General features: G+C 43.9%; 1 protein-coding gene across 1 annotated transcript in view; it reads right to left on the bottom strand.

The window, feature by feature from the left end:
* DPCD (deleted in primary ciliary dyskinesia homolog (mouse)) overlaps nt 1-17,500 on the bottom strand; it is a 42,477-nt gene that overhangs the window by 24,387 nt on the left and 590 nt on the right. The window contains exons 2-4 of the mRNA XM_040361931.1: nt 15,431-15,511; nt 11,860-11,984; nt 10,400-10,533 (exon numbers count right to left, since the gene is read on the bottom strand). Coding sequence (XP_040217865.1) covers nt 10,400-10,533; nt 11,860-11,984; nt 15,431-15,511 — 340 coding nt within the window. The remainder of the gene's footprint in view (nt 1-10,399; nt 10,534-11,859; nt 11,985-15,430; nt 15,512-17,500) is intronic.

The raw sequence follows: 17,500 nt of genomic DNA, 5'->3' as shown, positions 1-17,500 counted from the left end.
ACGATTCACTCCTTCCTAGCTGACTTGGCGCTGCCTACCTTATCGCGTGCCCAACTTGACTCCCTTAACGCGCCGATTTCGGAACTCGAAATCAAACAAGCTATTAAGTCCCTCCCTCTGGGGAAGTCCCCGGGCCCGGACGGGCTCCCTAATTGTTACTATAAGGCCTTTGATTCCCTTCTAGCTCCAGAACTGAACAAGATGTTCGCTGAAGCAATGCTCTCTGCTTCCTTCCCAAGTGAAATGCTTAATGCCTTTATTGTCACTATTCCTAAGCCGGGGAAAGCACCCACTACACCTGCCAATTTCCGACCCATCTCCTTGCTCAATACAGATGTCAAACTGTATGCCAAGGTTCTGGCATCCAGACTGCTCCCGCTTCTCCCCTCACTGATCAATCCGGATCAGACCGGGTTTACCTCAGGTAGGCAGTCCTCAGATGCGACCAGAAGGGTGATAGACTTGGTCCACCATGCCGGGGCCTCTCGAACGCCTTCTCTGCTCCTCTCCCTGGATGCGGAGAAGGCGTTCGACAGGGTACACTGGGGATATATGACCCAGGTACTGGAGAAATTTGGATTCTCTGGCCCCATCCTGTCGGCGATTCTTGCGCTGTATTCCTCCCCTTGTGCACAAGTCTATACTTCAGGTATGCTCTCCTCGGTTTTCACCATAACTAATGGCACCAGGCAAGGGTGCCCCTTGTCCCCCTCCATATTTAACCTACTCGTAGAGCCCCTTGCGGAAAAAATTAGAGCCCATGCGAATATCCTGGGTTTCTTAGTGGCGGGCCGAGCACATAATATCAGTTTATTTGCAGACGATATTATTCTTTTCCTAACCTCACCGACTTGTTCCCTTCCACATGCACATAAAGTCCTCGCAGAATTCAGTAACATATCCTATTATAAGATCAACTACACCAAATCTTTTATCCTAGGCCTCAACTTATCCCCCTCCCTTCAATCCCACCTGCAAACTTCCTTCCCATATTCTTGGGCCGCATCTAGCATACAGTACCTGGGGATACAAGTCACAACTGACCCAGCGAAGCTAGCAGATGCTAATTACATTCCCCTAATAGACAAAATTACTAAAGAGGCCGCACGCCTAGCCAGGGTCGAACTGACGTGGTCGGGACGTTTGGCCTCCTTCAAAATGTTGCTCCTCCCCCAAATCTTGTACATTTTCCGTACGCTACCCATCCCTCTGAAATCCAATCACCTCAGGTCCCTAAACGGTATCCTTAACCACTTACCCCCCGGAACATATTGCTGCCTAAAGACCAGAGTACTTTTTGCGATTCGGGACTGCGTCGCTTTAACAGACAATTGCGCGGTCGTGCGACGTGGCTCCCAAACAAAATTGGCGTCCTTTTTTTCCCACAAATAGAGCTTTCTTTTGGTGGTATTTGATCACCTCTGCGTTTTTTATTTTTTGCGCTATAAACAAAAATAGAGCGACAATTTTGAAAAAAATGAATATTTTTTACTTTTTGCTGTAATAAATATCCCCCAAAAATATATAAAAAAACATTTTTTTTCCTCAGTTTAGGCCGATACGTATTCTTCTACATATTTTTCGTAAAAAAAATCGCAATAAGCGTTTATTGATTGGTTTGCGCAAAAGTTATAGCGTTTACAAAATAGGGGGTATTTTTATGGCATTTTTATTAATATTTTTTTTACTAGTAATGGCGGCGATCAGCGATTTTTTTTTCGGTATTGCGACATTATGGCGGACACTTCGGACATTTTTGACACATTTTTGGGACCATTGGCATTTTTATAGCGATCAGTGCTATAAAAATGCATTAGATTACTATAAAAATGCCACTGGCAGTGAAGGGGTTAACACTAGGGGGCGGGGAAGGGGTTAAGTATGCCTGGGTGTGTTCTTACTGTGGGGGGGGGGGGGGTGGCCTCACTAGGGGAAACACTGATCTTCTGTTCATACATTGTATGAACAGAAAATCAGCATTTCCCCCGCTGACAGGAACGAGAGCTGTGTGTTTACACACACAGCTCCCGTTCCCCGCTCTGTACCGAGCGATCGCGTGTGCCCGGCGGCGATCGCGCCCGCCGGGCACACGCACGGGAGTCGGGCGCACGCGCCCCCTAGTGGCGGCTATACGATAGGACGTATAGCTACGGGCTCTCGCCCAGGAGAGCCGACCTGCCGCCGTATAATGACGGTGCGCGGTCGGCTACTAGTTAATCGCTACATATGGGGCACCAAACGCCCGAGATGCGCAAGGTCTCTGTTGATCACACATAGATCGATAGGGGGCATGGGCATGATCGACATCAAAGATTACCACCGAGCGGCTATACTTACACAGGTTAGACGATGGATCTCTCCGACCCCTGACATTCTATGGTGTGATATAGAACAAGCTCTTAGCCCGACCAAAGACCTCTACAGTGCTCTAATACTTGACCACTGGAGTCCTCTCCCGTTGCGCCAACTACCGTTGACTATCCAGGCCACCATATTAGCCTGGAGAGATCTCTGTGCCTTAGCATACACGTCCCCTAGCACAATCTCTATGCCAATTCCGATCGACACCTTGTCGGCAGCAGTGCCATATTCCTCTTTCTCCAGCTGGGCCGCTAAAGGCATTGGCAGAGTTGAGGACCTATATTGCCAGGGGGTGCTCAGACCGTTTGTCGAGCTAGCCGTGAGGTTTGGCCTGACACAGTTGGACAGTTTTAGGCACTCGCAAGCGTCCCATTTTCTTAAGTCACTTCAATCTCATAATGTACTGATCCACAGCGCTGTATGGCAGTTCTACACTAATGCAACCCTCCCACCTAAAGGAGTCTCCCTTTTCTACAACCTGTTCCAGGATAAACTTCTCTTTAAAAAAACTCCCCCGCTCAGCAAATGGGAAACCGACCTGGGCAAAACGTTCTCTCCGACTCAATGGAAGAACTCATTTAAACTTATATACAGAGCCTCCAGATGCATTAACCATTGGGAGCTGTCCCAAAAGATAGCCCTGAGGTGGTATCTAACACCATATCGTTTAGCCCAATTTTACTCCTCGGCCTCCCCAATGTGCTGGAGAGGTTGTGGAGAGGTTGGCAATATCTTCCATGTCTTTTGGCTCTGTAGAAACCTCACCAGTTACTGGAGAGGGGTCTTTCGATGTATCTCACGCATAACGGGTATAATCACACCCCCTTGCCCGGAACTGGCTATACTGAATTTGGGAATAGAGGGATTCCCCCCAGATTTTCGAGTTGTGGTCACTCACATCCTGCTGGCAGCCAGGCTGTTGCTGACTAGGAACTGGAAATCGAACAAGGTATCAAACGTATCTGAGGTCCTAGAACTTACCAGAAACAACTATATCTTCGAGTCCTTGCTAGCAAGTCGGGAGGGTAGGAGAGCGAAGTTTGATACCCAGTGGAGGCCCTGGACTGAATGGTTCAGCGTGCGATAAAGCGGTGAATTTGAAATGTCTTCTTTGAAATGTCTTCCTTGAAATGTCTTCCTATATTATGTTCCTTTTGATATGCTCTAAACAAATACCTATGTAAAAGTCTATGATGATGACCGCTCAGGTATCCATCTCATTCCCCCCCCCCCATCCTTTCCATCCTTACTCTACCTCTCCCCCCCCCTCCCGTCCTCTCCTGCTCTCTCTTTCTTCCCTGATCTTACTCACTCCACTGATTCCCCCCCCCCTCATGGTACTCCTCTATGTACTGTCCAGAATGTGGCAGATGGCAAAGGCAATGCATCCCTCCCCTGCCTCAAAATGTTGTTTTCATTATGGTTGCCTTGTCCGTACCCATATGTTTATTTTTGCTCTGTTTATTTCTGGAGTTATCAATATATGCGATTTCCCTTGATGTTCCTCGGGAATATGTGTGACTGTTTGTCTACTTTCTACCCTTTGTACTTTCAAAATAATTTCAATAAAAATTATTGTACTAAAAAAAAAAACTGTTCTGTCTGCCTGCAAACTGTAGATTGTCCATAGCAACCAAAAGTGTCCCTTTATGTCAAAAATGGGTTTATAATTTAATTTATAATTTTGTTTTTAAAAAAATGTCATACCCGGGATGCCTACTAGACTCTTGTTTGGACAGATTTAAGGGAGTTATTCCTAAGAATTACAGGCCTACAGTATAAAACGCCAAATTTACTTGCAAATAATGGTACCGCTTTCAGCACCTAAAATCTGAAATAATCATACCGCTAGGGAGGTTAAGTGAGTTAACAGTGGAAGCTTCCCACTGTACAGGTTTCAGATAATATCACTGGGAAATAAGCAGTGTTGTGTTTTTCCGAGAGAAGACAGAGAAGTCCCATGCAAGTTTTTATCTGGTTGTTATGAATAAAGTTGACAATAAACATTAGTTGCTCAACGCAAGTACAAACACCACAAACCCCAGACCAATAGTGGAAGAGTGCTTTAATTGTTCATACAACATTCATAACATTGCAAACACATTTCAGGGACAAACAAGCTGCTCACTGGCACAATTCTGCACCATCCGATTGCCCTTCAAGCATTATGCTAGACTTAGCTGGCTTCTGTTTCCAGAGTCCTTTCAAACGTTTACAAATAGGACTGAGCCCTGATGAAGGGAGAGCATGTTTGCCCTGAAACAGGTTGGCTGTTGTATGATCATCATTTTACTTTGGTACTCTTCCAACATTGGTCTGGCACTTTTGTGGTAATTGTACATGCCTTGAGTCACTTTTTGGGTAAAGACTGAAGAGTAAGTAGCCTTGTTTAGTGTGATGATCTTTAGCATCAAATTTAAACTAATATGGTCTTGCTATGTTATGGAATTAATATATCAAGTCCCAGTTCCTCCCTGATATATCTTTTTGGAGCATACAGTATATATTAAACCAAATTTTTTTTATTTATTTTTTTGATGTCACAATGTACAGTATAAGATTTCCTAACATCAGTGCCCAGTCTTGCCACACAGAGTTAATCCAGCCCTGAGCAATCCTCTTTTATTGTTCAGTAAAATAAAACAGACTTACAGAGAAAAACCTTAGTCCGTTCCGCCCCCTTGCTGTGAGTGACAGGTTATTTACATATCTCATGCATTAGCCTGGAGACAGACATTATTTTTTAATTCCCACCCCCACTCCTTTTCTGAAGTCATGTGGTTACTTGTGGATTTTGACTGGATGTTAGTGATGATAGCAGAATTTAGTGTAAGGAATACACAAGAGAAAATGCATGTTGACAAGGGGAGTGTAGAGGAGGGCGGGGAGTCTACCGACATCATGACTCCACCCACAGAGCTCCAGACAACAGATCCACCCACAGTTCTGTTCTTATAACAGACAGAGGGGAAACATTTGACAGGTAAGGATACATGCAGGAGGCATATATATCCTTATAGATCAGCACTATGGCAGTAGTTTAGAAAGGATGAGAGTGGGTTTACATCCACTTTAATTGTTGCCTATTCCAATCAATGTAGGTTGCAATCGCATGTCTATAAACAGAAGCAGACCTCCCATGTGAAAGATCTTGGGGGGGGGGGGGGGGTGAATGGAAAGGCTGGAAGATCTCATCTTATTACTATGGATTCCACCCCCAAAATAAGCTTTTCTATTGATGTCAATCTGCACCCTTTCCTTTATTTGCTTTGCATGTCTGGCTGGGTAACCAGAATATGCACGTTTAGGAAGAAATCGTGGCCAAAACTAGCAAAGGACAGTTGGTTCAAATCATGGAATATAGCCAACATTACTGCACAGCACTGATGCTTGTATGATAATTCCTCCATGCACTGTGAGGAACTACAATTTGAGCAGGATATCTGGGCCATGTATGACTTATACCATGCCCCAGCTGTACTTTAAGATGCTGGACACTCCAAGCAGTGGATGTCATTATGACAAAACACATAGGGTGGAGCTTCCAGCGTCACTTCCGGTTCTGGTTCGTGGAGCGTATCCGCGTCCCGGACTTCCTGATTATTTAACCTTTTCTGACACAATGTAAATGCATTTCTGCATATTGTAATAAACTATTTTATGTAATTACACTATGGGGCCCGTGTACTGTTATTGTTTCTGCATGTGAGAAAAAACGGAGAGACAAGAATCCGTTGGAGTAATCGAGGAAGTCCTGTAACTGGATAATGTTTACAGCCACATAATGCTGTGAATGCTGGTTTACCACTAGGAAGGGGAGAAATTTTGGTGAGTGAGATGGAGAAGGGGGAGCACATGTTAAAACCAACACATCACTGGATTTGAGAATCCATTTACGATTGAAATACAGACATTTTGTTTTTGTTTTTCATCCCAAGTCACTTTATTGACATTTATACTGTGCTATAGCATGTCACTTTGTTTCACGGATGTTAAGGAAATATTGCAAGCACAGCATAGTCATTTTATTGCACACTCTGGGCCAGATTCAGAGAAGAAGTACGCCGGAGTATCTGCTGATACTCCGGCGTACTTTCAAATTTGCCGCGTCATATCTTTATTTGTAATTCACAAACAAAGATACAACGGCATTTGGCTAAGATCCGACAGGCGTACGGCTTCGTACGCCTTCGGATCTTAGGATGCAATACTTTGGCGGCCGCTGGGTGGAGATCGCGTTGTTTTCTCATTTCTACTGGTGGTGCTGGGTTATGCGGTTTGAACATTGTATATGGATACCTGCCTAAGAGGTTCTGGGCCCTCCAGCTGAAGGTAGGCCTTGCAGCAGACCCACACTGGTATGTACCTAGAATATGACAGAAAAAGGATCTACAATCCTTAAGTGCTGGTTCACACTACAGCGACTTGGGATCTGACTTGTCAGACCTCAAGCTGCCCCAAGTCGCTGGACATAAGAAATTCCATTGAAGTGAATGAGAGCTGTCTTAATGTACACTACTGAAGTTGCTCCGACTTCAAAAAAGGTTCCTGTACTACTACTTCAAGGCGACTTCTAGGCAACTTGCGCCCATAGATATCAATGGAAGTTGCCTCCAAGTCGAATCTATATTAAAGCAACGTTACAGGAAAAAGGAAAATAGTTTGCCCAGGCACACCCCTCCCTCCCACAGAGCTGATTATTCTGTAAATGGCCACAGCTGAAGGAAACTTGAAGTCAGGTTGTAAGCTGCTCAAAGTCACACTGAAGTCTTCTCCAGATCGCCTTGCAAAGACGCGCTGTAAGTCAGGTTGCCCCTGTGTGAACCGGCACCTATCTGGCGTTGTATGACCAAACATTTTTGTTTCTTTTGGATAGAGTAGGGAACGGTCAAAACTCTGATTAGGAATTATTTGCGGTCTGTGCCCTGCTGGGAAGATTTTGCCATCTGTCCTGGTGCTTAACCACTTGCCTACCAGCACTTTTACACCACTTCCTTACCCAGGTCAAATTTTCACCTTTCAGCGCTGTCACACTACGAATGACAATTGTGCAGCTGCAAAATAGCCAAACCAACAAATTCAACCTCTCAGTCCACATCCTGAGCATACCAGAATTAGACTGTAGCTAACATTGATCATCGGCTACAAGAAGTACTGCAATGGATAAAGGCTTTGGATGATAGAACAGGCCTGCAGAGGCTGTACAGTGTCAGGCTGGAGGGAGAGTGCAGTCCGCCTGCCAGAGAGAGAAGCTGCCCATCAGCACAAACTGAAGAAGGCTAAGCAAGCAGCAACAGTGTCAGTCCCTCAGCTTTTCTGAGCACAGGCAAGTGCCTTTGGCTGTGAGCGATGCAGTCAAATTTCAAGCAATGGAGAAGGACAGTGATATTGACACTTATTTGCTATCATTTGATAAAATGTGTCATCAGTACCACCCGATGCCGTGGGCTCATCCAACACCAGGGCTGAAAGGCAAACACCATCCGAAAAAGATAACAACTATGTTACAATTATGCCCATAAAGGACACTATGATAATAAAGTATAACTTGACACCAAAAGCATACAGGAAGAAATTCAGGCCACTGCAGATACTTACATGGATGTGGTAAGCCACCTATATATCACATTCTGGTAGTGCACTAAAGGACTGAAAAGGGTTTCTTACAAGTTCCTGGAGGACCTATAGATCCAGGACCAACTCCTGAGTCAAAGTACCCCATTGTCAGTGGGTCCTACACTAATCATAGAATGAAAGATCCCACTTCTCAACCATGGAAGAATATACTCCTCTTTATGGGAGAACTAAAAGAACTTATCCTATAACTCAGATGGACTTTGTCTGATATATGGGTCCTAACCAGATTCCTTGGGATGGATCACCCCATCATCATCCCCCACCAGTACTTCTAATCAGTGTCTACCTGAGTTATACGAGGAGACCTTTAAGTTCACCCATAAAGAGGAGTGTATTTCTCCCATGGTTGAGACGTGGGATCTTTCACTCTATCAAGGAAACTTGACAAACATTGCAGAAAGACACAGGAGGGAACAAAGACTAGTGCATTATTAGCACCGTGTTGATTAATCAAAACACCAAAACCATACTCACAAACATGAGAAGATACTAGCTTGTCATATCACAACTCTATCAAAAGGTGATTTTCAGCAATAATGCGGTTGGAAAGCGGAGGCATTTCTGGGGACAAGCCCCCTTTCTCAGAGCTCTGAAAACATGCCAGCTTTCCAACCGCAGCTTTTTTGGAAATAACCTATGCTGGAGATGGGATTTGACAAGCTTATACCTTCTCATGTTTGCGAGTATGTTTTTGGCATTTTTATTAATAAACATGGTGTTGCTGATAATGCACTAGGCGTTTCTACCCTCCTGTGTCTTTTTGCAGTTTTACACAAAAAAAAAAGAAAAAGAAAAAAGTTGTCTCACAAGATTATTAACCCTTTCACGCCGAGCGTACGCATATATGCGTCCTCGGCTTTCAGGGGTTGTACCGGGATGATGCCTGCAGCCGCAGGCATCATCCCGGTACCGTTGTTTAGAGCGGGCGATCGGCTTTCCAAACATAACAACCGATGCGGCTAAAAGCCGCTCGGTTGTTATGCCGGAGGAGCGGGAGGGGACATCCCCCCCCTCCCGCCGCCTCTCGCCGCTCTGACCGGGCCTCCCGTCCCACCGGGAGACCCGATCCACGATCCGGCGCCTCCAGCGTCTCGGCGCGCTCTGAAACAAAGCCGTAAACGGCTTTGATTCAGTGTGCGCATTGAAACCACGGAAGCGGCGTCATGACGTCACTTCCGGGTTTCTCGGCTGCCAATGGCGCCGGATTTAAAAAAGTACACAGTATTCAGAATCGCCGTTTTCGGCGATCTGAATACTTTGAAGTGCAAAGGAGGGCTCGGAGGTCTTTTAGACCCCCGATCCCTCCATAAAGAGTACCTGTCACGACCTATTGCTGTCACAAGGGATGTTTACATTCCTTGTGACAGCAATAAAAGTGATCAAAATGTAAAAAAAAAAAAAAAAAAAATGTAATATTAGAAAAAATAAATAAATAAATAAGAAAACAAAAAAAAAAATTTTTTAAAGCGCCCCCCTCCCCGCGAGCTTGCGCAGCAAAGAAAGCGCATACGGAAGTCGCGCCCGCATATGAAAACGGTGTTCAAATAACACATGTGAGGTATCGCCGCGATCGTAAGAGCGAGAGCAATAATTATAGCACTAGGCCTACTCTGTAACTCTAACCTGGTAACCGTAAAAAAAGTTTAAAGCGTCGCCTATGGAGATTTTTAGTTACCGTAGTTTGTCGCCATTCCACGAGTGCGTGCGATTATAAAGCGTGTCATGCTTGGTATCTATTTACTCGGCATAACATCATCTTTCACATTATGCAAAAAAATTGGGCTAATTTTACTTTTTCATTTTTTTAAAATTCATGAAAGTAAATTTTTCCCAAAAAGTTGTGTTTAAAACACCGCCGCACAAATACCGTATGACATAAAATATTGCAACAATCGCCATTTTATTCTCTAGATTCTCTGCTAAAAATATATATATAATGTTTGGGGGTTCTAAGTAATTTTCTAGCCAAAAATATGGATTTTAACTTGTAAACACCAAATGTCATACATAGGCATAGGCATGAAAGGGTTAAAGTAAAATAGTGCTCAGTACCCAAAGAGGCCGGTGTGTGACAACTGACTTGCAGAATAAAGAGACTGGTACATTTCCAGGAAAAATCAATAGTGCAGCCTTCAATATTTTAAGCACAAATCACCTAACCAATGACTCTTGAAGACTTCTAATTATCCAGCACGGTTCTGACTCATTTGAAAAGGTATATAACACTGACATGCATTAAATAGTGACATAGTGCCTTGTGTATCAGAGTGTCAGTGCTATGAACTAGGAACACTAATCAGGTTTAAATTTGTCACAAAAGTCTGGACCAAAATGCTGGCTGTGGGGGAAAAAAAAAAAGAACACTTTGATACATCAGACTATGAGCAGTATATCAACTTACTTCTTGTTGGTTGTCCGTACAATACAGCAACGCTCAGTCTTATCTACCGTCACACTATATACATCTTTAGGATAAGGCAGATTGCGGATTCTCCACTGACAGCTTGTCTTGGTGTCCTTCCTCATAAACACAGGCTGGGAAGACACACATTAAATTGAGATTTACATGTACATGAAATAGACAATGAGGTGTATTTAAAGAAAAATAAAAAGAAGAAGGCTGTAGCATTTAACTCAACATACCAACAATAACAGGGAACACATTTTATGAAAACACTAATATACCATATATATTGGTTACACAAGTTTGGCTTTACCTTTCAGTTTGGATCTACTGACATTTTCTAAAACTGTCAAAAATGCAAATGTCACTTGCTTGCAACATGGTAAACCGAAAGCATTTTTACAGTATTAGGAGCATTCTGTACAGTGGTGTATAGCATTCCCCGAAAAATCTAATTCCCTGCCTATATGACTGGCTCATTGCTTTTCTCAAAAGTCAGGACTGAAAATAATGTCAAATTTCAGCCATCTGTTTCAGCTTTTTTGTAAACTGAAGATAGTCCACTTCTGAAGGGATGCATACACTGCAGATTTTCTATTCATAATCATGAACTGGGTAGATACAGTAAAGTGTAGGCTTCCCATTCAGAACATAGAGGTAAAAAAAAAAAAAAAAACGGTGTGCTGCTCCCCCACAGCCCCCAAATTCTCACCTGAGCCCCTCTCCATCCAGCGATGACTCGGCCGTCCTAGGTTTCCCTCTCCTCATTGACTAAGACAGTAGTGTGCGCCCATTGGCTCCCCCTTCTATCAATCACAGCCAGTGAGGCAATGAGGAGAGAGAGCAGGGGGCCCAAGCTGCGGTTCTATGTGTCTTATGGATGCATAGAGCAGCGGCTTGGGAAGGAGCATGCAGTGGTGGCCCCACAGAAAGAGGCTTTCTGTGGGGGCACTGATAGGGGGGGGGAGCCAGGAGCCCAGGTGAGGGACCAGAAGAGGAGTGTGGCTGCACTGTGCAAAACAACTGCACAGAGCAGGTAAGTACAACATGTTTGTAATTTTTTTTTTTAAAGCCAAGCTTTAATATTACTTTAAATGTGGCCAGGTTCACTTTAAACTGCCATTATTTAAGATATGGCTTTCATGTTGCCAAGTCACATTTATTTACTAAAGCTATAGAGTGCAACATCAGGCTTATTCTGCATAGGAACCAATCAGCTTCTAACTCTAGCTTGTTCAATTAAACTTTGGCAATAAAACCTGGAAGCTGATTAGTTTCTATGCAGAAGTGAGCCTGTTTTTGCACTTGCCAGCTTTAGTAAATAAAGCCTATAGTAACCACATAGGAAAATACACAATGCAAGTTCTAAATAACAGTATGACAAATACTGCAATAAAACAAACACATATAAAAGAGTTAGACTACAAGATAGGTTAGCAGTTTTTCTAAATACATACATTGGAACTGTTTTCTTTTAAGAAATCATTTTGTAGCACTGCGACCACTGGCGGTGGACTTTCCCCAACTTCAGTCTGCCATTCACCATGCGCACCCAGGGCTGATTTCTGTCTCCATTTCCTTACTGAAAGCACACAAAGATTGTCGCTATCGGAAAAAAGGATCAATTGCAGCATGTACCTAGCATTGTTCTCTCTGCATAACATAGCTGGTTAGAGGAAAAAATGCCAAGCAGCTCATTTGTTTATAGCAAGCAAAAATGACATGATGGGAGCGCAAATATGTGTTATGAATATGCAGAATATAGCTGGCTGCTATTGGCAGCACTTTCAATTTTCAGCACCAGGTTATTTATTTTTATTTAAAATGAGCTTATTTGTTTCCTTGAGGGTGATATTTACAACTATGAACTGGGTTTGCGCTGGCAACAAAGTGGTGGAGGGAGCAGCAGATCGAGGGTTTTTTGCACAAGAAAACGACAGGTTCTCTTGTGCGGAAAAAATTGAACTGTCAAAGTGAGAGATTATTTTTAAAACTTTTATTTCTTTTTAGAAATATTAGAAACGATTTCACTTCCTGTCTTGTAGACAAAACGGGAGATGAGGTTACATTTCCCCTCAGACAGTTGTCACTTCAATAGGTAATAGGTATCCCCTTCGTAGATTTTCTCACCTCTGTTAGGCCGCGTACACACGATCAGTCTAAACCGATGAAAACGGACTGAAGGACCGTTATATCGGTCCAAACCGACCGTGTGTGGGCCCCATCGGCGAGTTATCATTCGCTCCAAAAATTTTGAACTTGCTTTAAAATTTAACCGATGGACGCCTAACCGATAGGTCAACTCAAAACCGATGGTTAGTACGCAAAAGCATTGGTTAAAAACCCGCGCATGCTCAGAATCAAGTCGACACATGCTTGGAAGCATTGAACTTCATTTTTCTCTGCACGTCGTTGTGTTTTACGTCACCGCGTTGGACTCGATCGTTTTTTTTAACTGATGGTGTGTAGACACATCAGACCATCAGTCAGCTTCATCGGTTAACCGATGAGAACGGTCCTTCGGACCGTTCTCATCAGATAGACTGATCGTGTGTACAGGGCCTTATGGTAAAAACGTTAACATTTTGGATTTCATTTTACTTTCTGTTTGGACGCATGCCATTTTACAGGTTGCGGAGCAAAATATTGCAATATTTGGCTGTTTGGGAGACACAACCTCCTGGAATGTGTGGATATCAAGGAAGACTGTGTGCAGCTAATACATACATCACCTGTGCCTAGGCAAAGAAACAGGAAGTGGGTGGCCCTTAATCTATGAATAGAAAAAAAGGTATTTACGTTTTTACAAACTTTTAACATATTCACTGATTTTGTAAAGGGGAGGGGAAGGAAAGTTGAATTTCAGATGAAAGGTTCACTTTAGGCCCCATTCACACCTAGGCGTTTTTACGCCTGAAGCGCACTGCTCACAAACGCCAGAGGGGAGAATTAACATTATTCCCTATGGTGACTGTTCACACCTGAACGCCTGAACGCCCAAACGCCTGTCGCGCGAAGCTCAAACAAGTCCCGGACCTTTTTTTGTCGCGCGAATCGAGCGACAGAGGCGTTTGAGCGTTTTTTTTTTCCCCATAGAAAGTAATGGGAAACGCGCGTATTGAGCGTATCGCGCGACAACAGGCGTTTGCTATGGGCGTTTCGTCGCTTTAATCAATAGAACTTGTCGCCCATGCAGAAGATTAAAAAAAATCTACCAACATAGCAACAAGTGATGAAAAGATGATAATTTTTCCTATTGGCTAAAATAAGAAACGCCGAAGTACAAAAACGTCGCACGACGCTGTATGCAAACGCGCAAATAAGCATGAATACGCGCGAAAAAAAACGCCCGAAAAAACGACCGAACACCCTACGCTCAGGTGTGAATGCAGCCTAAAGTAGCATAGTGAAAATATGTATTTTATCTTCTGAACATACATGCTAGCTTTAAACAATCAACTGAAACATGTTTATTGAAGCAGTAAAACAAAAATACAAATTGGTTAACATGAAAGAAATTATATTAGTACTCACAGAATAACAAATAAAACACATTCAGACATATAGGAAAGAAATTGCATAGAAACTTATATTCCACCACCCGCAGGTCACTTCCTCTAGTAATGCATTGGATCAGGGGTCTCCAAACTATGGCCTGCTGCAATATTGTCTCTGGCCTGCAGTCAGGATCAATGGCCTTTCACACAAGTTTGCCTTTCTCCCAAACATCCACAATACCACCTCCATCCTGGTCTTCAGCGCAGGTGAGCCCGGCTATGCGGTCATTGCTGGCGTCCTAACAACCAATGATGTGTTTGCCCCAGCATTCACAGGAAGATGGCACTTCCACCACCCTCTATGTCTGCTCCTCCCGCTGCTTCAGCTAAGCTCCTCAGGCTCCCTTGCCATGCTGTAAGTGTGTGAGGTAAGGGGAGGGGGTAATCTGATATAAGGAGGAGATTCTGATGGGGACCCTGATGTAAGGGGCAGGGGATTCTGATGTGGACCCTGATGTAAGGGGAAGGGGGTGGATTCTGATGGGGACCCTGATGGCAGGGGATTCTGATGTGGACCCTGATGTAAGGGGAGGGGGGTGGATTCTGATGGGGACACTGATGTAAGGGGGCAGGGGATTCTGATGGGGACCCTGATGTAAGTGGGAGGGGGGGGGGGGGTATTCTGACTGGGGCCATGATGTAAGGGGAGACTCTGATGGATTCATGCTTATTTGGAATTCCTTTGCTTTGTTTTACTGAAGCTCTTTCTCTGTTTTGAATCATATCATGTGGATTGTAAAAAAGCTCTATGTAAAACATTCATTAATTTAGATTTTCTTCAGCCTGAGAATATTTGTAAAACTATTAGGTGTGACTAGAGGTCGACCGATATGGGTTTTTCTCTGGCCAATGCCGATATTTAGAAATCGGGGCGGCCGATATATGTTGCTGATTTTTGCGGCCGATATTTTGGGCCGTTTTTTTTTTTTTTTTACCTTAATCTCAGAAAATCTAGGGTGGAGAGGAGGTTATTGTTTAGGGTGGAGAGGTGCGGTGCAGCCTATTAGTGCCCACCAGGGCATCACAGCAGTGCCAACCAGGGCATCACAGCAGTGCCAACCAGGGCATCACAGCCTGATGACCGCTGTTTATATTAGACGGTGGGGGGCCGGGGGGGAATTTCCACCCAGCATGCCCCTGCCTCGGATCCCTTTTCAATCGGTCTTTTTTTTTTACATGATAATCGGCCGATGCAGATTTCCTAAAAAAGGCGAAATATCAGCCAACCTCTAGGTGTGGCTCTAGTACTAAAAAGTTTGGAGAGGGGGGGAAAAAAACAAAGTTTGGAGACCTCTTTATTAGATGAATATGGTGGAACATGACAGTTCCCACTCAGAGCTCCCAACTTCCCAGGTAGCACTCCTATTCTCTGCAGTGCTAGAAAAATGTATATAACTGTACTTTGGACTCTCTGTGGTCAAGAATAATGAATCATTTATTATACTAGTATGACTTGATGTACTTTCCTTACCCAATAACTCCTGTGTCTTCTGATCATACTCTTCCACCATCTCCTTGCCATCTGCAAATAGATAGTGCACCTTTCTTCTCCCTAGAAATAAGAAAATAATGTGTTTACAACAAGCATGATCCTTAACGTGGAAGTCCACCCTAACACTTAAATTCTCACCCCGCAATCATTAACGTGAGCTAAATTCATGCTTCCAAATGAAAAAAAATCCCAGGCATTTTTACTGCCGCTTTTAGCAGCGTCAGACTTTTTTTTTTTTTTACCGCTTCAAAATGCCTTTACATGTTATTTTATCTGTCTATGCACACATAGGCTTTTGGGAGCTGTAAGTGACATAGGCGTTTTCAAAGGCGTTTTGTTATATTAAAAAAAAAACACAGGGCGTTCTGGAACAGCAGCGTTAAGCTGTAAAAACACCTGACGCGGCTAAACGTGTGTTAATGCTGTATACGGCGTTAAGCCGCATTAAGTGTTTTTAAGCTGCAGTATTTGGGAGTGAAAAATAGAAGAGGTCCAGGCTTCTCTGCGGATCCCCACCATATGGTCGCAATCTTTCCCTAGTTTGGCCCAGCTCTGTGACATCAGCCGACATCAGGCCTCAGCCCGCTGTCAGCTAAAAATGGGTTACAGGACTGCAGAATGAACTGCACTATTGTGATCCACAGGAGAAGTACAACCAAACAAGCTTTAGCTGTACTTCTCCTTTAAAGGGTTTGTAAAGGTTTTTATTTTCTAAATACAGGTAGGTTCCTTTAAGCTAGTGCATTGTTGGTTCACTTACCTTTTCCTTCGATTTCCCTTCTAAATATATATATTTTTTTGTCTGAATTTCTCACTTCTTGTTTCTCCTCAGTAAACTTCACACAGAGGTGGTTAGTCAGCCAGAACAGCTTACTGAGGAGGAACAGGAAGTGAGAAATTCAGACAAAGAAAAAAAAACATTTAGCAGGGAAATCGAAGGAAAAAGTAAGTGAACCAACAATGCACTAGCTTAAAGGAACCTATATAGAAAATAAAAAACAAACGTTTACAACCCCTTTAAGTTTATTTCCACTTAACATACCTTTTTAGTGTTTATTAAAGGATGAGCTCTGGCGTGTTCGCATAGAACACGTGCAGAGCCCGCCAGGAAGTGTGCACGGCGCTGCGCTAATAACAGCCAGGGAGACATTTCACGATCCCTGCAGCCGAGCATCGGGACAAGGTCTCCCTGACTGTGATTAGCACAGTGCTGTGCTCACTTCCTGGCGGGCTCTGCACATGTTCTATGCGAACACGCCAGAGCTCATCCTTAGTGTTTATATACACTTTAAATGTATATGGAGGGTACATACTTTCACTGCACTGCAAGGAGTTGGGCTCCCGTTCACATTGGAGCGACTTGTCATGCGATTTGAAAGGTCAAATCGCATGACAAGTCAGAGCCCATTGCCAGCAATCACACTTTTTTAAATTGGTGCGATGCCAACTTTGCAGTGCACTACTTTTGGCGACTTTGGGTACGACTTGCATAAACATCTGTGCATGAAGCTGCACAGAGGTCTTCAAAGTTGCACCTGAAGTCGCACCGACATGTTGCTTGGCAATCGTGCGATTTCAGATGAAGTCACACAAATTCAAAACCGCAGTCAATGCGAACACACCTGTGAATGCACCCAACACCAATTACAATTGAGAGCCCCAGAAGGGGCTCTGGTTATTAGCTGCAAGAGGCAGCCCTATTGTAAGCAGCTAATCGTGGTCACTAGCAATGGGCTCTGCCATGTTTGGGAATCCCACCTGCCTGATCCCACCAGGAAGCGGACGCAACACACAGCTAACCAAAGACAGTGAGACATTTCCTGATCCGCAGCTGCACAGATCAATCGCTCACGCAGCAATCGCATGTGAGTGCTGGGCCCTGTATGCAGGCAGTCTGTGTACAGGGCCGATCACTGCATGAGCGATTACATGCAAGTGGCTACGATTAGCTGCGGGAGCCGGCAGCCTCCTAATGCTTTCAAAGATTCCCCCTCTCCTTTTCCTGGGATCTTTGCTTTCCTCCATGTTATCAATGTAAAGCTCAACATT

Source organism: Rana temporaria, chromosome 8, assembly GCF_905171775.1.
Source record: "Rana temporaria chromosome 8, aRanTem1.1, whole genome shotgun sequence".
NCBI classification, from domain to species: Eukaryota; Metazoa; Chordata; class Amphibia; order Anura; family Ranidae; genus Rana; species Rana temporaria.
The sequence above is the reverse complement of the archived record's forward strand: the minus strand, read 5'-3'. Positions and strand labels throughout refer to the sequence as shown.